The sequence below is a fragment of the Chiloscyllium plagiosum genome, chromosome 38 (assembly GCF_004010195.1).
Source record: "Chiloscyllium plagiosum isolate BGI_BamShark_2017 chromosome 38, ASM401019v2, whole genome shotgun sequence".
NCBI classification, from domain to species: Eukaryota; Metazoa; Chordata; class Chondrichthyes; order Orectolobiformes; family Hemiscylliidae; genus Chiloscyllium; species Chiloscyllium plagiosum.
Window position 1 is genome coordinate 2,354,785 of NC_057747.1, and position 27,674 is coordinate 2,382,458.

At 45.1% G+C, this 27,674-nt stretch overlaps 1 protein-coding gene across 1 annotated transcript in view; it reads left to right on the forward strand.

Annotated features, from left to right (window-relative positions):
- LOC122541720 overlaps window positions 1-27,674 on the forward strand; it is a 195,831-nt gene that overhangs the window by 17,332 nt on the left and 150,825 nt on the right. Inside the window, exon 2 of the mRNA XM_043678608.1 lies at window positions 16,931-17,164. Within this exon, the coding sequence (XP_043534543.1) occupies window positions 17,108-17,164 (57 nt within the window). The 5' untranslated portion in view covers window positions 16,931-17,107. The remainder of the gene's footprint in view (window positions 1-16,930; window positions 17,165-27,674) is intronic.

Consider the following 27,674-nt stretch of genomic DNA (forward strand, 5'->3'; position numbering starts at 1 on the left):
TCAGTTCTGTTTCTCTGACAGTCCAGGAGTCTGAACGTACTGAATGTTCCAACAGTGCCATCACTCCCCAGTATAATGCTCCCTCATTACTGAACTTACGACAGTGCAATTACAGTCCTCCCTCAGCATTAACCCCTAGGCAGTACTCCTTTAGTACAATCCAGGGGGAGGCGATGGTCTCGTGGTATTATTACTGGACTGTAATCCAAAGATCTAGCTAATATTCTGAGGGCCTGGATTTGAACTCCACTGTGGGAGATAGTGGAAATTGAATTTTTAAAAAAATCTCTCATTAAGAGTCTGATGATGACCATGAATTGAATATTGGAAAAACCTATCTCGTTCACTAATATCCTTTACGGAGAGAAACTGGAATCCTTAACTGGTCTGGCCTACATGTGGCTGATTCTTAACTGCCCTTTTGGCATTTCTAGCTAGTGACGTCTACACCCCATGAATGAATACAGAAGAAAAATCCCTCTGATAGTGCAGTAGAACTCCCTCAGTATTGACCCTACAACAATGCGACACTAATACGAGAAAAGTTGGAAATCTGAACTGAGAACCTTCAGCATTTATTTTAACATCTACATTTGCTCTTATTGATTTAACTTCAGGGCTATGTCTACTTCATTTGGATTTGTCTTCACTGGAACGCAGAGGGTAGACGGGTGACCTGATAGAAGTTTATAAGATTGTGAACAACGTGGATAGAATGGAAGGTATAAGGCTTTTTCCAGGGTGTAGGGGTCAAGTACTAGGTGATACAGGCTCAAGGTGCAAGGGGAAGTTTAAAAGAGATGTGCGAAGCAAGTTTTTCACACAAAGGGTGATGAGTGCCTGGAACACACTGCCAGAGGAGGGGGTGGAAGCATTCAAGAAACACCTGGACGAATATATGAATAGGAAGGGAATAGAGTGTTACGAATCCCATAGGTGAAGACAGTATTAATGTGGAAGGGCAAAATGTGTTGGTGCAGGCTTGGAGGGCCGAAGGGCCTGTTCCTGTGCTGCATTGTTCTTTGTTCTTTGTTGAACTATTTCCTGGTGCACTCTCCATGGCAATACCTCTGCCAGTTAGAGTTCATGATTTAGCAGCCTTCTCTCACACGGTGCTGATTGAATAATGGTATTCTTGCGATTCTGTCGTGATGAGTGCAAGATGTAAAACTTTGGATGTTGCCTCTCTCAGTAATACTCAGCTCTGTGCTACCAAGCAACAATTTTCTTTCCCTTGGAACAGCTTTTAGGCAGCCCTCTGGAATGTGTTTCTGAGGGGGCGAGATATCCCTAACTGAGAGTTTTGAGGTGAGGCAGGCACCTCATTTCCCCTAACCTTGATCTGCTCACAGGTTTACACAGAGAGGCTAAGAGCTCTTTGTGCAATTTGGTATTTGATATGTGCAGCAGGAGATAATGCAGCACCACATTCACTGAGTAAACCTACACCTGTGACTTGCCTAAATAATTTGTGAGAGCTGATAAATATTTGAAGTCACTTGCTTGCTGCTGTTAAAGACTGGGAATTGAATGTGTTAAAATCCCCATTTGATGGAGTTTGCCTCTTTCCCCTTTTGGACAATCTGAGTTCAGCAACAAGAGGAGAACAGGTATGGGAAATTAGAAAACTTTGAGGCACAGGTGATTGTGGATGTTTACCTTGTTCATCTCATGACAGTGTACAGAACTAAGGACGTTACTATTGTCTTCTATTAAGTTCTGCCCTGCTCCTTCAACAGTGTGGCACGTATCATTGGCTGGAGTTGGTGGGCAAGTTGGCACAAGACCTGGTTGTTGGCCAGTATCAAGCTCACTGAGCTCTGTCTGGGCACTAGCAGTGGGCCTCTGCAGTTATTCACTGGGCTAGAGGCTGAAAATTCACCCAGGGATGGACCTCCTTATTGACTGCTGGAACACGAGTGAGTGGACATTAGGTGAGGCCACCTTCCACAGTCAAATAGCCAGTTGCATCGATCGGGACTCACAGATGAGCAGATGCACTGGCAATCTCAGCTTCTGGAGTGTGTTGTCTCAGAAAGAGTGGATGCAGGTGGGAGGTGTAAGTGAACCTTATGAAAATGATCAATTATCAAAATTGCTCTTTGATGCGATGGTTGTGAAGGGAAGTGTTGAAAGCCTGTGGCTGGGTGAAGGTGAGGAGGAAAATGTTGCAAGCAGCTGTACGTTAGTTCCTCAACAGATGGCACTTGAAACAGTCGTTGGCAATAGCCTCAGAATTAGTTTACAGGTAAATCAACATGATGTTTAATTTAACGATTAGAAAAGGGATAAGTACCAGCTGCCTGTAGGTAAGTGGATTTAATTGACAGCACGTAGGGAATACTGGCGATCCAGTGTGCAATCTGTTGGAAACAGAAGGTATTCCTGAGAGATTGCTAAGGTTACAGAGAGGGGCAACATGTTGCTGTTTTACTCCATCAGCTCATGGTCAAGGTCATATTGCTCATTGACAAATGGACAAGTTGAAAAAAAACTTGAGACAGAAAGATAAAGGCAACTAATTTCCTTCATGTTGTGGTGTAGCCACGGTAACGCTGTTTGACATTCAGGAGGATGTGTTGGCTCATTCTGCATATTGTCTGCTTCAGTGTTCCAATGCGTTGGAGAAGAAATAAATCTATTGTAGCCACCTGAATGTGGAGAGTTGGTGTCTGAAGTGAGGCTGTGTACCTGGGACACTACATACAGGCCTGACACTCAGCATTACTACAATGGCACATGTAAAAGGAGTTCAAGCTCCTTTTACATATCATTACAGAATTGCTCAGTGTATAGCAGCACAGAAGGGAATGAAAAGGTGTCACAAATAAGGATTGAACCAAATTTATTTTTTCATGGCTGTCACATTAGGCCGTTGTAGAAATGCAGTTCAGCTTCAACCCTATTGCGATGGCTCTGGAGTCGCATGTAGGCCAGACCAGTTAAGGACGGCAGATTTCCTTCCCTGAAATACATTAGTGAACCAGATGGGTTTTTACAGCAAAAGATGATAGTTTCACCATCACTGAAGCTAATTTTCTATTTCAGACTTATTAATTGCATTTAAACCCTTGTCCCCAGAACATTAACCTGGGTTACTCGTCTAGGAGATCTATCACAACACCATCACCTAATGCTCATGCAACAGAAGCAGATATTAAGAGCAAGTAACCAAAACATTGCTCAGAAAGATATGTTGAAGGAGTATCTTGAAGGAGGAAGCAGAGATAAATAAGCAGAGAAACGTACATTACTTAGTGTCTAGACAATTGAAGGGAGCTCTTGTATGTAGAATCCCTACAGTGTGGAAGCAGGCCATCTGGCTCATTGAGTCCACACTGACCCTCCAAAGAGTATCCCACCCAGACTCACCCTCAGGTAAGCCTACATTTCCCATGGCTAATCCACCTAGCCTGTATATCGCTGGACACTATGAATAATTTAGCATGGCCAATCCACCTAACCTCCATATCTTTGGACTGTGGGAGAAAAACAGAGCACCTATTGGAATCCCACGCAGACATGGGGAGAACGTGCAAACTCCACGCAGACTGTCGCGCGAGGTGGCAATCGAAGCCGGGTCCCTGGTGCTATGAGGCAGCAGTGCTAGCCACTGAGCCACCATATCGCCCACTATGGTAATGTCATACTTTGAATCAGAAGTCCCACCTGCTCCAGGGGTGTACCATAACATTTCTGAACTGGTTGTTTAAAAAGAAATCTTGGAAGGCAAGGCCAGCCTAATGGAACAATGAAAGTTGGAGATGTACAAGAGATCAGAATTGGAGGAGCACAGAGATCTCAGTGGGTTCAGAGCTTACTGAGGTTGAGTGGAAAAGTAATGGAGGGACTGACAATCAACATTAGCATAGATAGATCTGATTCCTTGATCTTGCATTCAAGGTTCTGAGATGTTTCTTGGTGACCTCATGAGAGTGTGATGATGATCATCCAACATCTTTGCTTTCATGGGAGAGATTGGAGTCCCTACACTCTGGGTCAAACCTTGAACTCCCACATTTACCTCTGACTTTTCTAGGTCCTGAAGGAAGGAGATTATCCAGATAAAGAATCTGTATGAGGGTCAGGGCATCTAACCTTGTCTTACTTGGTGAGCTTGTTAAATTTATTCCCATCCTGCAGAAATTCTTATGGATTGACAGAGTCCAGAGTCCCTGCTGGGGCGGCATAATGGCTCAGTGGTTAGCACTGCTGCCTCACAGCACCGGGGTCCCAGGTTCAATTCCAGCCTTGGGCAGCTGTCTGTGTGGAGTTTGCACATTCTTCCCATGTCTGTGTGGGTTTTCTCAGGGTGCTCCGGTTTCCTCCCACAGTACAAAAGTATGCAGGTTAAATTGCCCATAGTTCTAGGTGCTAGTCAGAGGGAAATGGGTCTGTGTGGATTACTCTTACTGAGGGTCGGTGTGGACTGGTTGGGCCGAAGGGCTTGTTACCGCACTGTAGAGAATCTAAGCTAATCTAGTCACCTCCTTCAGCGTTCATACCATATCCTTAGTGGCACTCCAATTTTGAATTCTCCATTGTGTTCTGATTCTTGGTGTGGGTTTTTCAGGGAGCTGGGCAGTGAGATGGACAGATGATTGAATTCATTAAAAAAGTCCAACAGATTTTCCTTAAATTAATCCTTAGATGACATGATGATTAAGATTTGTGCAAGTTTGTTCCAGTCCTGAGTTACTCTTTGAATAAAGGTGAAGGAAGCACGCTGGGCTGTGTACACAGTTATGAACTTTTCCAGCTTAATCACTTTTTGTCATTGCAGCTGTGAAATGAAGGTCTTACAAGTTTGTATGATTGTTGTACCAAGATACCAAGATGCAGTGAAAAGTGTTGTTTTGCGTGCTATACAAGCAGATCATAGCATACAATGTGCATTGGGGTAGCAAAAAAGAATGCAGTGTTATAACTGCAATGAAGGTGCAGTGAGAAATCAGAATTAACATTTGAGAGTTCCGTTCAAAAGTCTGATAACAGCAGGAAAGATGCTGGTCTTGAATCTGCGTTCAGAGTCGACGTTTTGGGCATAAGCCCTTCATCAGGAATGTGGAAGGGGAAGGGGGGGTTGAGAGATAAATGGGGCGGTCGGGCTAGGGGGAAGGTCGGCCGGAAGGCGATAGGTGAGTGCAGGTAGGAAGTGATTGTGACGGGTCAGTATTCTGTGCCACAGAAAATTGTTGATGCCAAAATATTGAACATTTTCAAGGAGTTAGATATAGTTCTTAGGCTTAAATGGATCAAAGGCTTTGGGGCGAAAGCAGGAACAAGGGACTGAGCTGGGCGATCAGCCATGATCAGATTGAATGACAGATGAGGTTCAAAGGGCCAAATGGCCTACTCCTGTTCCTAAACAAATGAGAGAAAAGATTCCCTCTGGCAGCTGGGACATTAAGGTCATGGATTAGATTCCCTACAGTGTGGAAACAGGCCCTTCGGCCCAACAAGTCCACACTGACCCTCCGAAGAGTAACCCACCCAGACCCATTTCCCTCTGACTAATGCACCTAACAGTATGAGCAATTTGGAATGGCCAATTCACCTGACCTAATTTATGAAAGAATTAGAGGGAAAATGAGAAGGCTTGTCATCACTAACAGGCTGTGTCGGGCTGGTGTCAGCCATGGCTCAGTTGGGAGCACTCTCACTTCTGAACCTGAATGTGTTGCTTTCACTTCCCACTCCAGACAGTTGAACACAAGGACCCTAGCAGACTCTCTGAATGGGATTTCCACTTGCTGGAGGGAATCGGCATATAATTTAAAGGAGTAAGGATAGGTCATTCAGCCCATCGAGTCTGCTTCCCCATTCATGGCTGATCTGATAAGCCTCAACTCCATGTTTCCCTCACTGATTGAAAATCACTCTGGCAGCCTTGAATATTCTTAATGACCCAGCCTCAACAGCCCTGCATGGTAAAGAGTTCCACAGATTCACAACTCTGTGAAAGGAGAAATTCCCTCCTCACCTCTGTCTTAGATATACGATGTTTACCAACCCCCTCCTCCCCACCTTGCTCACACCCTCCCCTTGCCGCTGGAGAATGTGCAGCCATGACTGACAGGGGCCCCATGGTTTAACAACATTTTGCTGGAGGTTTTCCAGGCTATTGGACAAAGGGCAATGTTCCCTTTCCCCAGGATGGTAGCAGGGGGCTAGCCCACCCATCGGAGGTGGCCTGGACTGAGGTAGCAGCACAGACCACTGGCTGCATTGCTGAAAAAGGCTGAATGAGCTGCTGGTGCTTTGCCAGGCTGTGTGCCAGGGCCGACTTGAAGTCACAGTCTCGAGCACAGTCTGTGACTGCAGACAGCAAGCACAAGGAGGTGAAGTGGCAAGCATCTGTATCCGAAATGCTGTGTGGGCTGAGTATGTGTGAGCTACTTATAGCTCTGAGTGTTGCACGACTATGGTAGTGTGTCTCACTGTTGTGCCTGGTGATTAAAGCAATGTGGAAAACACTGAAGAAGAATGCACCCACTGGTGTTTGAGCTTTCTTGAGAACAAGAAATGGTGGGGGATGTAATAGACTTTCAGCAAGGAATTGGAGAGGAAAGAGACAAAAGTAAAAGGTGTCTGGTTTTGGTGAGGTCAAGAGATGTCTCAATCACACAGATGGCATGACACTTGCCATTTTTGTAAGCAATGCTAATTCTCCCAGAGCAAGAAGATTGTGCATTTAACAGCTTTAACTGTTCAAAACACCACAGCAGATTCCTCCTGCCAGTAAAGACAGAGGCCGAAACTGCTGGAAACCAGAGTCAAGATTAGAGTGGTGCTAGAAAGGCACAGCTGTTCAGGCAGCATCTGAGGAGCAGGAAAATCGGCGTTTCGGGCAAAAGCCCTTCATCAGGAATACAGGCTGGGAGCCTCCAGGGTGGAGAGCCATAGGAAAATCTGTAGCTGAGAATTCTGAGAAGCTACTTCTGAGCCCATCGCCATATCTTGGAATGCTGCAGTTTACCTACAGGGGAATAAATACAAATTCACTCAGACCCGGGAGTAATATGCGACATTAGGATCCGAACGTCTTTCGAGGAAGAAGCCATGGAGCTGACTGGAGCAAGCAGAAATTTGTCTTGTCCAAACACGCAGTGCTTATGGCTCATCTGCTACTCCCAGTTGCACATGGAGAAGCAACATATTATGCAATATATTGTGGAAGGGGAGTGTCTCATGACATTAATACAGCACAGTGGCTCAGTGGTTAGCACTGCTGCCTCACAGTGCCAGGGACCCAGGTTCAATTCCAGCCTCAGGCAACTGTATGTGTGGAGTTTGCACATTCTCCCCGTGTCTGCGTGGGTTTCCTCCGGGTGCTCCGGTTTTCTCCCACAATCCAAAGATGTGCAGGTCAGGTGAATTGGCCGTGCTAAATTGCCCGTAGTGTTAGATGCATTAGTCAGAGGGAAACAGGTCTGGGTGGGTTACTCTTCGGAGGGTCGATATGGACTTGTTGGGCTGAAGAGCCTGTCCACACTGTAGGGAATCTAATCTAATCTAATCTTCAGGTTTCCAGTGTCACCTTTGTGCTCACTCCAGACATAATAGAAGAACATAAAAGCTAGGAGGAGGAGCAAGAGATCAGCCCTTCCAATCTGCTCCCTCTGGATGAAAAAAATTCTCCTCATCTCAGGCCTAAATGGCCTACCCCATATCCTTAGGTCCTTAGTGAAGAGTTCAAATTGTGAGGCAAATGGCCTGTGAAGAGTTTGACTGTAAAGAGACTCCTTAGTGAAGCTCCAAAAGCTAGTGTTTTCAAATAAATCTGTTGGACTGCAACCTGGTGTCGTGTGCTTTTTGACCTTGTCCAACCCAGTCCAACACTGGCACCTCCACACCAGGTCTGTAAAGAGTTTGACCTATGCAGCATTTGGTCTGTGAATTCTATTTTGGAGATGGTTTGGGTTAACAGAAGAAACATTGAAAAACTTTGCCTAATTTGTAACAGATGTCCTGAATATTGGAGGCACACTGAAGGTGTCCCACTGCATTTGGTGTGAGATATAAATGGAACTCAAGTGTGACAATGATTTGATTTTCTTTCGACGGCCTCTTCACAAACTGTTGGATTGCCTGATATTTCGCCAACTTAATGACTCAATTTGTCATCTCAATGTTCACAGTCACCTGCTCAGTCAGCTCTGAATTCTCAGAATGATTTTGCAATAGGCCATTTGGAAAGGGAAAATGATGTTATTTTGAAATTGAAAAACATGGCCCCAGCACAGAGAGGTGCTGTAACACGAAGTGATTGGTCTGACAGAAGATAGAACTTATCTCAAATCTTTCAAAAATCTCAGTATGTTGCATAGGCAGTGCAATACTTTTGAAGTGTAACCTCTGGAGTAACGTACTGAATCACGGAGCTAATTTGCATGGAGCGAGTGCCACCAATACCAATATGATAATAAACCATTTATCAAACTAACTGATGCTGCTTGGGATGCATAAATTTCAGCAAGAGCACAACTGAGCATGGAATGATTTATTGTCACATGTATCTTACAGTGTGAGAAACAGTGAAATACAGCGAAAAGCATTTCCACTGTTGCCACGACCCACTGACATTTTGAATAGCTTTAAGAATAAGAAAATAAAGTTAAAAAATGTAGCTTAAAGAGAATCTGTCAGTCCTGCGCTGCTATCTGTCCTTCAATGCCTCACCGTCGTCGACACTGGACCCAGCCAATATTGAAGTCACCATTCTCCAGGCACCACCTTTCCCTGCTGGGCCAATTCTCACTGCTGCCTGCAGTGGACCCACCAACAGCAGCGTGGCATCTCAACTTGTCCATGTCGCTGTGATACCCTTCCACCACCACCTCACCACCGCCAGTACCAGACCCAACAAATGACCATCCTCAGGTGCCATCTCTCGTGGCTGGGGCTACCTCGCTAATGTCACCATTGCTAATGTAGCAGCCACCGATGCCAATGCCACGCCTCATGTCCACCCTGGAAAGTAAGTAGTGGTCCACTCGAGTCCACACTGGGCTCACTCAAGCCTGTGCTGGGCCTACGTGGGGCAGCACGGTGACTCAGTGGTTAGCGCTGCTGCCTCACAGCATCAGGGACAGTTTGTTTCCCACCTCAGATGACTGTCTGTGTGGAGTTTGCACATTCTCCCCATGTCTGCATGGGTTTCCTCTGAGTGCTCCAGTTTCCTCCCACAATCCAAAGATGTGCAGGTTAGGTGAATTGGCCATACTTAAGTTGCCCATAGTGTTCAGGAATATGTAGGTTAGGTGCATTAGTCAGGGGCAAATGTAGAGTAATAAGGTAGAGGAATGGGTCTGGGGGGGATACTGTTTGGAGGGTCGTTGTGGACTTGTTGGGCTAAATGGCCTGTTTCCACACTGTAGTGATTCTATGTTGGGATTCCATCTCTATTTGCCATTACCAATGCTGTCCAGGCTCAGGAGAAGAGCTAAGGAAAGGAAAGAAGAAGAAAAAAGACAGAAAATGAGAAAAATGGAAACGAAAAGCAGTCGGAATGAATGAGCCCCGTCTCAGGAGCCAAACTCCGCCATCTTGATGTTGTAGAACTGTGTTCCTCTGAATAGTGGCTGTGGGATCTGTTTGACTCACCTGAGAGAACAGCTATGGCTTCATGTAGGATCTGTAGTGAAGCCAGCACCTCTGGAAAGCAGCACTCCGTCCTGCATTGGAGTATCAGCCTCGATTATCTGTTCCGATCTCTGGGGTACGACTTGCTCCTACAAAGAGGTAACACTTCCAACTGAAGGGAGGCATTTGCTGTAAATGTCCACAGTAATTGTGTTGGGTCTGTTCAAGTTAGGGCAGCCATTTGGCTCCTGTGACTTCGACCAAGATTGCTCCCTTAAACTGCTCAATTTCCAATCTTTTAATCTCTGCAAGCATGCTATTGGGTCTGCAGCAGCTTACTTACAGAAAATCTTTGTGGAACACATTCTGAAAATCGAGTCAAAACTGTCACTTAAAATTAATTCATTCTTTTTGTAAATCTCTCCTTTGGAAAGTGATGTTTTGCTCCCTGAGGACTGAGGGCAGCCAGGAACTAAACATAGCCCCATCATTTTGAGGATTAGTCACCCCACTCCATTGTTTGCAGGCATCTGACATAGTTCACAGCTATGGAATCCCAACAACATGGAGGCAGGCTATTTGGCATCGAGCCCACACTGACTCTTCAAAGGGCACCCCACCCTATCCCTGCAACCCTGCATTTCCCATGGCTAACCCACCTAGCCTGCGCAATGTCCCATGGCCGATCGATCTAACCTGCACATCTGGGAGGAAACCGGAGAACCCAGAGGAAACCCATGCAGACATGGGGAGAATATGCACACAGTTGCCCAAGGCTGGAATCGAACCTGGGTCTCTGGTGCTGTGAGGCAGCAGAGCCACCATGCTGCCCACAGGAGTCTGCTGAGGTCAATTAAATCTAATAAACCTTCAGGGGTGGCGGGGAAATTGGGAAGGAGATAGTCTCCCAGTCACTGGGTTGGGAAGGGTGATGCTCCTCAGTTAGGCCTCATAATGTTTTACATAGGCCCAGATACAGGACAAGATATGGACCACAACATCAGTCCTGCTGAAGAGTCCTGCCTGAAACATCGACTCTCCTGCTCATCTAATGCTGCTTGACTTGCTGTGAGTTTTCCAGCTCCACATTTTATCGACTCCGACTTTCCAGCATCTGCAGTCCTTACTACCTCCAAGCTACAGACCATGCTACCGCAGGGACCTATGTCCTGACCCCCTCCCATATCTGCACATTGCATTTTGTTGATCTCTTAGTGTTTGCCATCATTTGTAACCCATCCCTAACTAGTCTCGAACTGAGTGGCTTGTGAGACCAGTTCTGAAGGTGGTCAACAACAGTTTGTGTGAATAGTCCACCACGTTGCCTTAGATTAGATTAGATTCCCTACAGTGTGGAACCAGGCCCTTCGGCCCAACAAGTCCCTACTGACCCTCCGAAGAGAAACCCACCCCCTATATTTACCCCTGACTAATACACCTAAGACTACAGGCAATTTTGCATGGCCAATTCACCTAACCTGCACATCTTTGGACTGTGGGAGGAAACCGGAGCACACGGAGGAAACCCATGCAGACAAGGGGAGAATGTGGAAACTTCACACAGACAGTTGCCTGAGGTGGGAATTGAACTCAGGTCCCTGGTGCTGTGAGGCAGTAGTGCTAACCACTGAGCCACCAGACTTGTTAAGGACAGCATATGTTTTTCCAACAATGGATGATGTCTGTAATTTCAACTAGATTTCAAATTCGGATCTTATTGAATTTAAACTCTACCAGCTGACACGATAGGATTTGAACCAGTGACTCCTGAGAATGAGAATGAGTATCTGGTCTGTGACACCAGTGTGCCACTATCCAGCCCCTCCAGTATTGGCGAGAGAGTATTGCCATGTTGAAATGCCCTCTGTCGCAGTTACCCTCCACTGCAGCCTGCTGCTGGAAATCCTCTGATCTGTCCTCTGGATGGGAAACCATCCACATGGCCTTAATTAACAGCCTGTTCTGGTCCATCCACGTTGATGCAATGGTCAAGAAAGCACAATAATGCCTCTACGTCCTCAGGAGACTAAGGAGGTTTGGCATGTCCATAAAGAGTCTGACCGATTTGTATAGATGCACCATAGAAAGCATTCTATCCAGATGCACTCACTATTTGCTATGTCAACTGCTCTGCCCAGGATCTTAACCAATTATGTGGAGTTACGAACACAGCCCAGTCCATCGCACAAGCCAACCTCCATCCATTGACTCCATCTATACCTTTGACTGTCTCGGGAAGGCGGCCAGCATCATTAAAGACTCCTCTCACCCCAGTTACAATCTCTTCCAACCTCTTCTGTTGGGCAGAAGATATAAAAGCTTAAACACATGGGCTGACAGAGTCAAGAACAGCTTCTTCCCTGCTGTCATGAGACTTCTGACCGGAGCTCTCAAATTTCAAATTTAATGTTGACCTCACTGGTTGTGGACCTTCTGTGCAGCCATAACATTGTATTCCTCACTCTGTTCTATTACCCAACCAAGCTTTGTATGGTATGACCTGCCTGTACTGCACGCAAAACAAACCTTTTCACTGTACCTAGTACATGTGACAAAAATAAATTAAATCAAATCAAATCAAATCAAAATTAGACTGTAGAGCCAAATCCAGGCCAATTAAGAGGACATTTGTACATACAAACATCCAAATTAAAATTGGAAATATCCAATTGGCCCCTGAAGGCTGTTTTTTCCATTCAATAAAATCATGGCAGAGCGGAGTAGTCAGTTCTGCTATACCGCAGTAGTATGGTCCTGTGCAATCCCTATTATACGAAAGTTGTTTAATAGCAGCACCACTGAAACTAATGGGGCCAGAATCGCGTAATAACCAATACGCACTTTAAAACTTCATGCTTTAGAAACAGTGTCCCCAATTCTTCAATTGTGTTATAATGAATTCATGTTAGCAAAACATATGTTATAGCTCATTCCCTGTTACTTTTGGTTTGCTATCTGTGATACATTTCATCCCCTTGTTTACCAAGAAGCTACCTGCCTCAGCCTTAAAAAGATTCAAAGGTCTTGCTCCCACCAAATACTCCCAATCCTCAAAAGAAAACTCTTCAATTTGCCTTAATTGGGCAACCAAAAACAGAAACAGAACTTACTGGAAAAGCTCAGCAGGTCTGGCAGCATCTGAGGAGAGAAATCAGAGTTAACGTTTTGGGACCAGTGACCGTTCCTCAGAACTGGGCAGCCCCTTATTTTGAAACTGACTGTTTTCCACAGGAGTTGACTTCAGGGCTAGGTAATGATCATAGCCACTGTTTCTCACCCCAGGAATGTCATGCCAATCATTACAAAGTCCGGCCTCTTTGGGACAATCATCTTTTACAGTCCTGCAATCTTATGATGTGAAGATTCTTGGTCTCTGATTTCCAGTTAGGGCAATCTACAGTATTACATATACAGCTGGTAATTCCAATTAAAAGGCAAACACCAACACAGAAGTGGTGGCCGGAATAGCCTCTAATTATTGTGCAAGTACAACACAGCTATTGTGGACCCAAGATATAAACTGCATGATTACCGTATCACATTTAGAAGAAATCTTCTACTTTAGTCCTATTTTTAACAAGCAAGAAGATTTAAGTTAAAAATGGACTTCTTTCATGATCCATGAGGACCCCACAAATCATATTTGCAGTATATCAAACCATTTTAAGATTAGACTTCCTTTGTTCTACAATCTTAATTCACTTTCCTCACTTTTAGTTCAAGTTCAGTGGCATAAAACACCCCTAGAATGGAGTGAGTGCAGTCCTTTCTGAATCACTCAAAAAGGGTCACTGGTGTTTAAAATTATCATACATTTAATATGACTAGTGTCTATTAATTACAGTATCTTTAATACACAATTATAATTTCTACAAGAGAAAGAACATTGCACAAAGAGGCTTGAAATCTAGGCCTTTTATTTGTGGAATTAGAGGGCACATCTTCACAAAGTTTGCGGACTATCGAGACTCTCCGTCGCTGAAAAGGGTTTAGCCGTTGAAGGGTGGGGTTCAGATTTCAAGTTTGAGATCAAGAGATTTTCATTTTAAACACTGAAGGTTCTGGAAAACGCTCTGCAGGTTCAAGAAGAACTGTAGAGGAAATAGAGTTGGCTCTGATCTTACCTTTGAGCTGGGGCTGAGGTTGGGGAGTATCAGGGTTCAGGTTAGGATCAGGAAACCCCTAAGACAGGGTATCACAAGGGTCCTGCTGAATTTCACTGTTTCTGTTCTGCATTCGAACACAGAGTGGATGTTGGGAAAATGTTTCAATTGCAGGAGAGACAAAGATCCGAGGGCACAGCCTTTAGAGTAAAGGGAAGACCCTTTAGAACAGAGATGGGCGGCATGGTGGCACAGTGGTTAGCACTGCTGCCTCACAGCGCCAGAGACCCGGGTTCAATTCCCGACTCAGGCGACTGACTGTGTGGAGTTTGCACATTCTCCCCGTGTCTGCGTAGGCTTCCTCCGGGTGCTCCGGTTTCCTCCCACAGTCCAAAGATGTGCAGGTCAGATGAATTGGCCATGCTAAATTGCCTGTAGTGTTAGGTAAAAGGGGTAAATGTACGGGAATGGGTGGGTTACGCGTCGGTGTGGACTTGTTGGGCCGAAGGGCCTGTTTCCACACTGTAAGTAATCTAATCTAATCTAAACAGAGATATGGAGAAACGTCTTTCGCCAGAGAGTGGTGAATCTGTGGAATTCATTGCTGCAGAGGGCTGTGGAGGTCAGGCCATTAAGTATATTTAAGGTAGAGATAAATAATTTCTTGGTTGCCAAGGAAATCAAAAGTTACAGGGAGAAAGCGGGAATTGTGGTTGAAAAAACTAACAGCCATAATCAAATGGCAGAGCAGACCCATTGTCCCCAAAGACCTAGCTTCTGCTCCTATGGTCTTATGCTCTTATTTTCCCCACTCCAGGCAGAGAGATTGAGATCTGGCAAGTGGGCCTTTGGTGTCAGGCTGTAGCTGGGCTGAGATTGAGAGGAGAGAGGGTATGAAGGAGGAGGAAGGATCATAAAGGCAGTGAAGGTTCGGGGAAGGAAGATTGAGAAGAAAGATGCAAGGTCAGGGTTGAGGGAAGATCAGTGCCCATTGGGCCAGCGGGAGATTGGAAAGGTCAAGGAGAGATGTACTGAAAGAGTCAGAGTATAGGGTGGGTGAAAAGATTAACTCAACCTATCGTGAGAAACAAACCTTGTGCCCTTCGGCCACTGGGTTCACCAAAATCTGTTAGGTATAGTTGGCCAAGTAAGGGTGAGTTTAGTGTGGTTAATGTGCGCGAATATTTAAAGAAGCAGCTCGTCTCTGAATGAGAGCAGATTGCTTCTCCATTGAATCTGCTAAGTGGACAGGTTGAACATCAAGTTTCAGATATTTTAACATTTTTATAACTTCTCCAACCCCAGGACTGCCTTTGTTCATGGTTTAAAGTCTTCCTCAATATTTCAGGTTGATGACCTTATATCAGAACTGAATTTTGAGAGATTTTTTTAATGAGGGAAAGATAGCAAAAGAGATGGAACAGTGGTAGGTAAATAGAGTTGAGGTACACATCAACCACAATCCAATCAATGTTTGAACAGGCTCCAAAGGCTGAATGTCCACCTGACAGTGACAAGTATCGCTGCTGCTTCTTTAGGCCTGTATAATACTGGAACTGGTTTTTCCAAAGCTGCCAATCCTGTGGAAATGGTTTACTGCTCAACTTGTCCAACTAGGCCGAGGGGCCGTAATTTTATCCCCTGCAAAGCTGAATGTCACAAGAACGACATGAACATAATGCAGCAGACAATTTAAATTTCTCTCCTTATGAATGAATCAGTTAGTGACGTCCAGCTGCAGATGATCACTTGAACTTGGATCATTTGGGGTTATTTGGAGCCAAACACCAACAGAGTCTGTTAAACAGGTCTCTACTGGAACGAGTTAAACCAGCAGTTTTCAGCTGAACTGGTCCCAACTATAACAAGCACGTTAGGCCTTTCTATAATCTGGTGTTTGCCAATTTTCTGGTCGACAGCAGGTTATTCTAGTATTATATTAATCAAGGTTTTTTAACATGGAACTCCTGCCTGGCTGCCACAGTAAAATTTGAATTTACCTTTCCCAATTTTTAGGTCAGGTTCTAAATCACAAATCTAGAAACGTGATTACTTTGTAACTGACCGCTAATGAGACATAATCCTGATGAGACTCAGTCCCAATGAGACAGGGTCTTGATGTGGCACATCCACAATTCCTCTAGCTAGCTGATGGCAGTGGAAGAGCAGGGACAGCCCTTTTAGCTTCAACCTGTCCAACTCTTCTGCCCTAACCATTCCTCCTCTCTGTCTGTTAGAGACACTTTGCTTTCAAAATCCAAGGCATTTATCATTTTAAAAATCAGACTGGGCTCATTAGATTTTCAAATTAAAGCAAGTTGAATTCTGACAGCAGGACATCCCTAGTCTGAGGTAACAGGAAACTGAGAGAGTGGAACATAAGAACGAGGAGCAGTACTAACCATTCATCCCCTCTGCCCATCTCTATTATTTTCGATATGATCATGGCCTAGCTGAACTCCATTTTCCTACCCGCTCCCAAAAACCCTTTTAGCCCGTTACTGCTTAAAAATCTGCCTGTCTTCTTCTTAAATTTACTCGGTGTCCTAGCATCCACTACTGGGGGGCACAGTGGCACAGTGGTTAGCACTGCTGCCTCACAGCGCCAGAGACCCGGGTTCAATTCCCGCCTCAGGCGACTGACTGTGTGGAGTTTGCACATTCTCCCCATGTCTGCGTGGGTTTCCTCCTGGTGCTCCGGTTTCCTCCCACAGTCCAAAGATGTGCAGGTCAGGTAAATTGGCCATGCTAAATTGCCCGTAGTGTTAGGTAAGGGGTAAATGTAGGGGTATGGGTGGGTTGCGTGTCGGTGTAGACTTGTTGGGCTGAAGGGCCTGTTTCCACACTGTAATGTAATCTAAATCTAGTCCACTGCACTCTGGGGAGGCACAGAGACAGATAGAGCCTTTGTTTCCAATCCAGAAATCAATTTGTTCACCTCTTTTTTTCTCTCCCCTTTCTCTCTCAGCTTGGCATGTTTTTTGAAGTTTGGAAAACAGTAAGCATAAAGTGATTTTAACAATTGGCGTCTGTCGATTTAATCCCACGGGCACAAATACACACACACATTCAGCTGCATTTGTGTTCAGCATCTCCATTTAAAAAACACTTTTGAAAGGGATGAGCGCTTTGTCTGAACCATGCTACATTTGTGGACTTGCAAATTTAAAATGCATATTTTTGCAAATCTTCCACCCTCTGAGCTTCCGGCTTAACTGGTTTTATTACTTTGAAAACCTTAGGCTGTTTATGCTGCCATTGTTCGATTAATTTAAATACCTGGGGAACAACACCCACTCTGCCTGTCCTCTCTGTGCCTCTCCTGCTGCTCCCACTGAAATCCTGAAAACTCAGGCCATCAAAGGCACCTGGAAATGGGCAGGCAGGAGTAGAATGGAAGAGGAAATGCTGAAACACTAATGGGACAAGGAAAAGTATCAAAAAACACAAGGAGAAGACTAAGAAGTGATAAAAAGGTATGTGAAAACAACCTGCAAGTTAAATAAGGATAATAGTGAAAGTGTTCATAAACATATGACTGAGAATTGGTGCAGAGGGCAGGGTTTCAGAATTTTAGATCATTGGGATCTTTTCTGGGACAGAGGTGACCTGTTCAAGAGGAACTGGCTGCACCTGAACTGGAGGGCGACCAGTATCTTTTCCGGGCAGGTTTGCTAGTGCTACAAAGGAGGATTTAAACTAGATTGGCGGGGGGGTTGGGGTGGGGGGGGGGGGGGGGGGATATGAATAGCAGGGAGGCAGGAGCAAGGCTGGAAAGAGATAGAGTAATCAGAAATAGTAAGTTGAGGAGACAGGTTAGGCTGGTACACGACAGAGAGTGAGGAATGCCTCTTAAAATGCATTTGTTTCAATGCAAGAGGGCTGACAGGTAAGGCCGATGAGCTCAGGACATGGATGGGTACACGGGACTGGGATATTATAGCCATTATAGAAACATGGCTAAGGGAGGGGCAGGACTGTCAGCTTAATGTGCCAGGGTATAGATGCTTTGAGCAAGACAGAGATGTTGGAAAGAGGGGAGGAGGTGTTGCATTTTTGATGAAGGTGAGCCTCACAGCAGCAATCAGAGATGAAATAACTGAGGGATCATTCAGGGAGACTTTGTGGGTGGAGCTAAGAAATAAGAAGAGGATGTGATGTTATTGGGGTTATACTACAGGCCCCCAAATAGTCAATGAAAATTAGAGGAACAAATATACAGGGAGACTGGGGAGACTTGCAGGAGCAATAGGGTTGGCATAGTAGGGGGATTTTAATTTTCCTAGCATGTAGTGGGATTGCCAGAGCGTTAAGGGCTTAGATGGGGTGGAATTTGTTAAGAGCGTTCAGGAAAGTTTCCTCAAGCAATATATAGAGGATCCTACTCAAGAAGAGTCTTGGGAAATAGGGCAGGACAGATGATGGAGGTGACAGTGGGGGAACACCATAGTTCTATTAATTTTAAAATAGTTATGGAGAGGAACAAAACTGGTCCACAGATTCAAGATCTAAATTGGGGCTAGGTGAATTTTGGTGGAATTAGACAGGAGCTTGCAGGGGTTGATTGGAGTAGTTTGTTTACAGGCAAAGGGGCCTTCACCAAGTGGGAGGCCTTTAAAACTGAGATAGCTAAAGCTCAAAGTCTGTATGTTCCTGTGAGGGTGAAGGGCAAGGTTGGGAGGAATAGGGAACCCTGGACGACAAGAGATATTGAGGCTTTGACTAGAAAAAAGGAAAAGGTACAGGCAGGTGGGATCAAGGGAATCTCTGAAGGTTTCTAGAGGAGGTTACTGAAGAAGGAAATCAGGAGGGCAGAAAAGAGGCATGGGATAGTCTTGCCTGAGAAGATTAGGGTGAATCCAATGAGGTTCTTTTAATATATTAAACAAAAAAGAATAACTAGAAAGAGAATAGGGCCCCTCAAGGACCAAAGTGGACATGTATTTGTAGAACCTTAGGAGATGGGCGAGGTTGAATATTTGTCCTCAGGGTTTACCATGGAGAAAGACATGAAGACTTGGGAACTTAGGGAAGTTAGCGGTAATGTCTTGGGACAATCCATATCACGGTAGAGGAGGTGGTGGATGTATTAGAATGCATGAAGGTTGATAAATCTCCTGGTCCTGACCAGATATATCCAAAGACACTGCAAAACACTAGAGAGGAAATTGTGGGGGCCCTGGCTGATATTTTTGCATCATCGTTAGCCAAGGGCAAGGTCCCGAAAGACTGGAGGGTTGCGAATGTTCTACCCTTATTCAAAAAGGGCTGCAAAGAAAACCTGGGAACTATAGACCTTAACATCTGGGGTAGATAAGTGACTTGAGAAGATTCTGAGGGATAAGATATACATGCATTTGGAAAGGCAGAATTTGATTAGGAGTAGTCAGCATGGCTTTGTATGTGGGAGATCATGCCTCACAAATTTGTTAGAGTTCTTTGATGAAGTGACCGGGAGGGTTGATGAGGATGTATTCTGTATGGATTTCAGTAAAGTCTTTGATTCGGTTCCACATGGTCGGCTGCTATGGAAGGTTAGATCGCATGGAATCCAAAGTGAGCTGACAAATTAGATACACAATTGGCTTGATGGTAGGAAGCAGAGGGTAATAATGGAAGGATGTTTGTTGGACTGGAGGCCTGTGACTAGTGGAGTGCCTCACGGGTCATTGTTGGGCCCATTGCTGTTTGTTATCTATATCAATGGTATGGACGAGAATGTTAAAAATCACACAACACCAGGTTTAGCCCAACAGATTTATTTGGAAGTGCTAGTTTTCAGAGCACTGCATATTCACCACGCAGTTCTTTCACATCTACCTGATGAAGGAGCAGTGCTCTGAAGGCTAGCACTTCCAAATAAAACCACTGGACTAAAACCTGGTGTTGTGTGATTGTTAACTTTGTCCTCCCCAGTCCAACACTGGCATCTCCACATCTTGGATAAGAATGTCACAAGGTATGATGAATAAGTTTGCAGATGACACTAAAATAGGCGGTAACGTGGACAGTGAGTAAGGTTTTCAGAAATTGCCTCAGGTCCTTGATCAGCTGAGGAAGTGGGCCAATAAATGGCAAATAGAGTTTAATGTAGATAATTGTGAGGCCTTGCACTTTGGAAAGTCAAATCAAGATAGGAGTTTCATGGTGAATGGTAGTGCCTTAAGGAGTGTAGTGGAACAGAGGAAACGGGGAGTTCAGGGTCAAGGTTCTCTGAAAGTGGAGTCCCAGGTAGACAGGGCAGTGAAGGCGGCTTTTGGCACATTGGCCTTCATCAGTCAGGGCACTGAGTATAGAAGTTGGGAAGTTATGTTGCAATTGTACAGGATGTTGGTGAAGTTGCACTTGGAGTATTGTGTTCAGTTATGGTCACCTTGTTATAGGAAGGATGTTATTAAACTGGAAAGAGTGCAGAAGAAATTTACAAGGATGTTGCCTGGATTCAAGGGTCTGAGTGAAAGGGAGAGGTTAGACAAGCTGAGTCTTTTTTCTTTAGAGTGTAGAATACGAGGAGGGATCATGAGAGCCATGGATAGGGTGAATGCAATCAGTCTTTTTCCCATGGTTGGGGAATCAAGGACTAGAGAACATCCATTTAAGGTGAGAGGGGAATGAATAAAAGGGAATCTGAGGGGTATTTTGTTTCCACAGAGGGTGGTACACGTATGGAATGAGCTCCCAGGAGAAGTGATTGAGGTGCATACATTAACAACATTTAACAGGCATCTGGACAAATACACAGATAGGAAAGGATTAGAAGGATATGGGCCAAGTGCAGGGAAATGAGGTTAGTGTGGATGGACATTTTGGTCAGTGTTGGCGTGCTGTTAGACTTTATGACTCTATGACTCAATCAAAATGTAACTACTGCAATAAAAATAAACATCAGGCCCACTAATGTCCTTTTGGGAAGGAAATCTGCCATCCTTACCTTGTCGGGCCTACATGTGACTCCAGACCCATGGCAATTTAGTTGAACCATAAATCAATTAGGAATGCTGCCCTAGCTAGTGGCACAAAAATCTCCTGAATGATAATGGAAATTAAGGGTGCAGTACCAGGTATCCCCACCGCTGGGCTGACATGTTCAAGTCCTGTCTCCCTCAGATGTGTGCCATAATGTGTCGGAACAGGTTGATTAGAAGTAATTTTAAACTTGAAAAAGATTTACTACATGAACCAAGTTTGCTGGGGTTTTTTTGGCCTATGTCTCACCTATCACCAGCAAACGCAAGTGAGAATAATAGTTATGAAGAGAGATTGGACAGACTGGGGTTGTTTCCCTTGGAGCAGAGGAGACTGAAGGGGGGACATGACTGAGGAGTATCAAATTATGAGGGGCATTGTTAGGGTAGACAGGAAGGAATGGAGGAATTGATGAATAAAAAGGGTGGAGATGGCATAGATTTAAGACAACGGGCAGGAGGTTTAGAGAGGATATGAGGAAAAATCTTTCCACCCAAGAGATAGTGGGAATCTGGAACTCACAGCCTGTAAGGGAAGCCCTCACAATATTTAAGAAGGAAGGATGGCAAATTTCCTTCCCTAAAGGACATTAGTTGGCCTGATGTTTATTTTTATTGCAGTAGTTAGATGTGCACTTGAAATCCCAGTCCCAAGCCTCCAACACGGCACCGCCCCCCGACCTGTCCATCACCTTTCCTATCTATCTGCTCCACCCTCTTCTCTGACCTATCAGCTTCTCCCTCACCTTCATCTACCTTTGCATTCTCACCTACCTACCCCCCAACTCCACCCTGCTCCCGTTTATCTTTCAGCCCTCACGGCCCACAAGCCTCATTCCTGATGAAGGGCTTATGTCTGAAACATTGATTCTCCTGCTGCTCAGACGCTGCCTGACCTGCTGTGCTTTTCCAGCACCACACTCTCGACTCTAAGCTCCAGCATCTGCAGTCCTTAGTTTCTCTGAGTGCACTTGTGATGCCAAGCAAAGAAGGCTATGAACCAAATGCTGCAAAATGGCATCAGAATAATTAAGCGGTTGTTCTTGATTGGCACACAGACTTGATGGACCAAAGGGCCTTTTTCTGTGCTGATCATTTTGAATCTAGGTGGCATGGGTTGGCATGGATGGGACCCAAGGAATGTATGGGTGGGTTGGAACTGAAGGACTGTTTTATATATTTTTTTAAAAACCTTCAATAATGTGCCAGTAATGGGCACACATCTTCTGCCCAGTTTGCCTTGTACCCGGTATCCTACACCCCCACTCTGTTCTACCTAGCCCTCCATCATCCCCTCCCCCACCCTTGGCTAAAGGTCTGAGGTCCTGGCAGCCATCTTTACAACTTAGACTTCTGGAATTGGGAACTTTTCCAACTGCGCACTGTTGACAATCCAGGCTGTAAGTGGGTGAAGCTATTCAACTTTGTGAGGTATTACTCAGGCAGTCATTCAGATCTTTATCCACTGTCCACACAGGAACCTTCACCTGTCTCTTGCTCAGAGCTTGATTCAAAACTAACCAGAAATCTAACCTGGTGAGCGTTACTGTTCCACACATCTCGAGAACAACGTGCGCTGCATTTACACTAATGGTGAGACCTTATTAAGTTTCCCGTCTATCCAATTGAAGTAAATCCTGTAACCTGATTTCTGGCTCAGCTTTTCCAAAAGGAATAGAGATGTAGGCACCAGAGGGTAATTACAAAACATTTTGGTTTCATTCTGTATGATTTAAAATATCATTCTTGGAGCATTTACTGAGTGTCCCTAACATTTTTAAACACTGAGTGTCCCTAACTGTTTTAAAATTAGGGTCACCTTTTTAAACAGGGAGGAGAAATCTTTCCTCTCAGAGAATTCATAGAGCCATGGACTCATACAGCATAGAAACAGGCCCTTCAGCCTACCACATCTACGCTGACCAACAAACACTGAACTACACTATTCCCATTTGTCTACACATGGTCCATAGCAGACTATGCCCTGGCAGAACTTCTGAAATGTTCCTCACCATCTCAGGCAGTGCATTCCATGTTTCCTCCACCCTCTGATTGAAAACATTTTCCCTCAGATCTCCTCTAAACCATTTGCTCCTCACCTTAAACATATGCCCTTTGGTCTCAGGCACGGTGTTGTGTGATTTTGGAACTCTGTAGCTCAGAAGGTGGTGTAGGCAGGATCATAGAATATAGAACATCACAGCGCAGTGCAGGCCCTTCAGCCCTCGATGTTGCACTGACCTGTGGAACCAATCTGAAGCCCATCTACCATACACTATTCCATTTTCATCCATATGCCTATCCAATGACCATTTACATGGGGCAGCACGGTGGCTCAGTGGTTAGCACTGCAGCTTCACAGCACCAGGGACCCAGGTTCAATTCCAGCCTCAGGCAACTGTCTGTATGGAGTTTGTACATTCTCCCTGTGTCTGTGTGGGTTTCCTCTGGGTGCTCCAGTTTCCTCCCACAATCCAAGAATGTGCAGGTCAGATGGATTGGCCATGCTAAATTTCCCATAGTCATAGGTGCATTAGTCAGACAGAGAGTTTGGAGTGTTGGAGGGTTGGTATGGGCTTGTTGGGCCAAAGGGCCTGTTTCTGCACTAATCTAAATACCCTTAAAATTGGCAAGTCTACGACTGTTGCAGGCAATGCGTTCCAAGCCCCTATTACTCTCTGAGTAAAGAAACTACCTCTGACATCTGTCCTATATCTATCACCCCTCAATTTAAAGTTATGTTCCCTCATGCTAACCATCACCACCTGAGGAAAAAGGTTCTCACTGTCTAACCCTCTAATTATCTTCTATGTCTGAATTAAGTCACCTCTCAACTTTCTTCTCTCCAATGAAAACAGCCTCAAATCCCTCAGCTTTTCCTCATATGACCTTTCCTCCATACCAGGCAACATTCTGGTAAATCTCCTCTGAACCCTTTCCAATGCTTCCAGATCCTCCCTATAATGCGGTGACCAGAACTGTACACAATACTCCCACACCAGTGTTTTGTACAGCTGCAGTGTGACCTCATGGTTCTGAAACTCAATCCCTCTACCAATAAACGCTAATACACCATCTGCCTTCTTAACAACCCTATCAACCTGGGTAGCAACATTTGGGGATCTATGCACATGGACACCGAGATCTCTCTGTTAATCTACACTTACAAGAATGTTAACATTAACCCAGTACTCTGCATTCCTGTTACTCCTTTTAAAGTGAATGACCTCACGTTTTTCCACATTAAACTCCATTTGCCACCTCTCAACCCAGCTCTGCAGCTTATCTATGTACCTCTGTAACCTGCAACATCCTTCCACACTATCCACAACTCTACAGTGTCATCTGCAAATTTACTAACCCATCCTTCTACACCCTCATCCAAGTCATTTATAAAAATGACAAACCACAGTGGCCACAAAACAGATCGTTGCGGTACGGTACCGTCTCAACTTCCCTTCTTGAACAAAGGGACAATATTTGCTATCCTCCAGTCTTTTGGCACTATTCCTGTAGACAATGACAACCTAATGATCAAAGCCATAGACTCTGCAACCTCCTCCCAGGCTTCCCAGATAATCTGAGGAAAAATCCCATCCAGCCCAGGGGACTTATCTATTTTCACACTTTCCAGAATTGCTAACACCTCCTCCTTGTGAACTTCAATCCCATCCAGTCTAGTAGCCTGTATCTCAGTGTTCTCCTTGACAACATTGCCATTTTCCAGTGTGAATACTAATGAAAAATATTCATTTAGCACTTCTTCTATCTCCTCTAACTCCACACACAACTTCCCACTACTACCCTTGATTGGTCCTTATCTTAGTCTAGATTAGAGTGGTGCTGGAAAAGCACAGCAGTTCAGGCAGCATTCGAAGAGCTGTGCTTTTCCAGCACCACTCTAATCTAGACTCTGGTTTGCAGCATCTGCAGTCATTGTTTTTACCTTGTCTTAGTCTAGTCATTCTTTTATTCCTCATATACCTATAGAAAGGTTTAGGGTTTCCCTTGACCCTATCTGCCAATGACTTCTCTTGTCCCATCCTGGCTGTTCTTAGCTCTCTCTTTAGGTCTTTCCTGGTTAACTTGTAACCCTCAAGCGCCCTAACTGAGCCTTCACGTCATATCCTTCTTCTTCCACTTGACAAGAACTTCAACCTCTTTAGTAAACCACAGCTCCCTCGCTCGACCACTTTCTCCCTGCCTGACAGGTACATACTTAACAAGGACACGCAGTAGCTGTTCCTTTAATAAGCTTCATGTTTCAATTATGCCCATCCCCTGCAGTTTCTTTTCCCATCCTATGCATCCTAAATTTTGCTTAATTACATAATAATTGCCTTTCCCCAAGCAATAAATCTTGCTCTGCAGTATATACCTATCCCTTTCCATTGCTAAAGTATACGTAACCAAATTGTGGTCACTATCACCAAAGTGCTCACCTACCTCCAAATCTAACACCTGGTCAGGTTCATTACCCAGTACCAAATCCAATGTGGCCCCACCCCTTGTTGGCCTGTCTACATACTGTCAGGAAACCCTCCTGCACACATTGGACAAAAACTGACCCAGCTAAAGTCCTTGAACTATAGTATTCCCAGTCAATATTTGGAAAATTAAAGTCCCCCATACCCTATCACTTTTGCTCCTATTGAGAATCATCTTTGCCGTCCATTCCTCTACATCTCTAGAACTATTCGGAGGACTATATAAAACTCCCAAAGGGGTGACCTCTCCTTTCCTGTTTCTAACCTCAGCCCATACAATCTCAGTAGATGAGTCCTCAAACATCATTTCTGCAACTGTAATACTGTTCTTGACTAACAATGCCACATCCTCCCCAACACCCACCGCCCCCCCCACCCCTTTACCATTTTCTCTGTTCTTACTGAAACATCTAAATCCCGGAATCTGCAGCTACCATTCCTGACCCTGCTCTACCCATGTCTCCGAAATGGCCACAACATCGAAATCTGGGGTTATATTTTTCATTATATAGTTTCAAGAAGTAGATAGATCCTTGTTTCAGACGGGAATGAAGAGGTATCGTGGTGGATGGGGTTGTGGGATTCGAAACACTAACAGATCAGCCATGATCTTATTAAATCTTGGAGCAGACCTGAGGTGCTGAATTCCTGAGGGGATGGGCATAATTGAAATATGAAGCTTATTAAAGGAACAGCTACTGCGTGTCCTTGTTAATTCCTCTGTTCGTATGTCTCTGGATCCCTTTGGAAGATGGTGACTGGTTTTGTTTTTGAACCACTACAGTCCCATCTGGTCAGGGGGTCCCACAGTTCTGGCTCAGAGTGAGTTCCCAGGATTAAACCAATTCTGATGAAGGAACCTTTGCCAAAGGTTTGAAGGAATACTTCCAAGTAAGAATGCTTTGTGAGATGAATGGGAACTTGACGGTTTGGATATTTCCACAATCCCTGCTACCCTTGTCCTTTCAGACAGCAGGGATTGTGGGTTTGGAAATAGCTATTGAAGGAGCCTTAGTGAGTTCCTGCAGACGGTTCTATACATGGAGTACACTGCAGGCAGTGGGGAGGGAGGGAGCATTTAATATATCAAATTGCTTTATCAGAACTCATACTTGCTCTGTCTACAACATGATGAGAGTCTGAATCAGTCATGAGTAAAGGTTTACTTTGAGCAGAAAGCTGTGGCGGGGTGGAAATCAAAGAGAATGGATTCTTCCTGACGTATTGTTTAATCCCTAAATGGACTGTCCTGTATAAAGTGCTTATTATGGAGATAGAAAACATTTCCTTGGCTCTGAAAGTATCACTTCAAATAAACATATAACCTCATTGTTAAAACCAGACTAATGTCATCAGATTGATTCCTTTCCCCTTTATACTCATTGGGTCCCAGTGGGCACTGTGCCCTGAATATCACCAAGCCTGCAGTGCCTCAGTTAATTAGCTGTTCTTTACCAGTGAGCCTGGACAGTAAGGGGGAGCAACATGGAGATGGCCTCATCAGCCAGTAGGGGGCAGTCACTTGGTGCATGGGCAAGAGTTGAACTGCTGAGACTCAATTCTACTTTTGAACAAATAACCCTGTTCAGGACCCCCAGCGGGTCCAACCTTGGGACCTTCTTGACGAGTCATAATTATTGACCTTTTAACATCACCAAGCAACTGAGATTGATGCTTCTGAAAGGAACTGAGGAGGAAGGCACCATCGGTGTTGGACAATTCCTGTATCTGTCAGATGGTGAAATGGGGATTCTACAACACCACCCTTGTTACAGGTTTGGTCAGGGTAATTTGGGAAACTTTTTTTCTAGAATCCCTTGCAAGTGGATAAACACGTGCTCTGTGTGAGCTGATTTCCATTGTGATGTTGAGGCCATGGATGACTTGACAGTGTTAGTGTCCCAAATGAAATGGGTCAGTTTTGTAAACCAGCCCCTCCCCAAAGTTACACCGCACAGAAAGAGCGCTACCAACCCACCAGAGGTGTTCAAGTGCAGCCAAAACAGAACAACACCTAGAGACCAGTCAAATGGTGAGGGTCTGTCTGAAAGAAAGTGGGCATATCTGAGATTGTGGGGCAGGGAAGGTGGGCACATGTGGGGTATGGGGCAAGGAGAGGTGGGCATAGCTGAGGGGCAAGGGAGTTGGGCACATCTGAGGGTGAGAGCTAGGATAATGGGCACATCTAGGGTAGTGGGGACAACGTGCTGGGCACATCTGGGGGTTAGGGACTGGGGCAGGGGAGGTGGGACCTCTGGGGGTTGAGACAAGGGGTGGGTACATCTGGGTCAGGGCCTGGGATGGGGAGGAGGGCACATCTGGGGGTCAGGACCAGGGGGTGGGCACATCTGGGGCAGGGGGTGGACACATCTAGGGCAATGGGGACAAGGTGCTGGGCTCATCTTGGGTCAGGGACTTGGGCAGAGGTGGTGGGCACATCTTGGGGTCAGGAACTGGGACAGGGCTGGTGGACACATCTGGGGACCAGGGTAAGGAGTTGCCACATCTGGGGTTCAGGTACTGGGGCAGGGGAG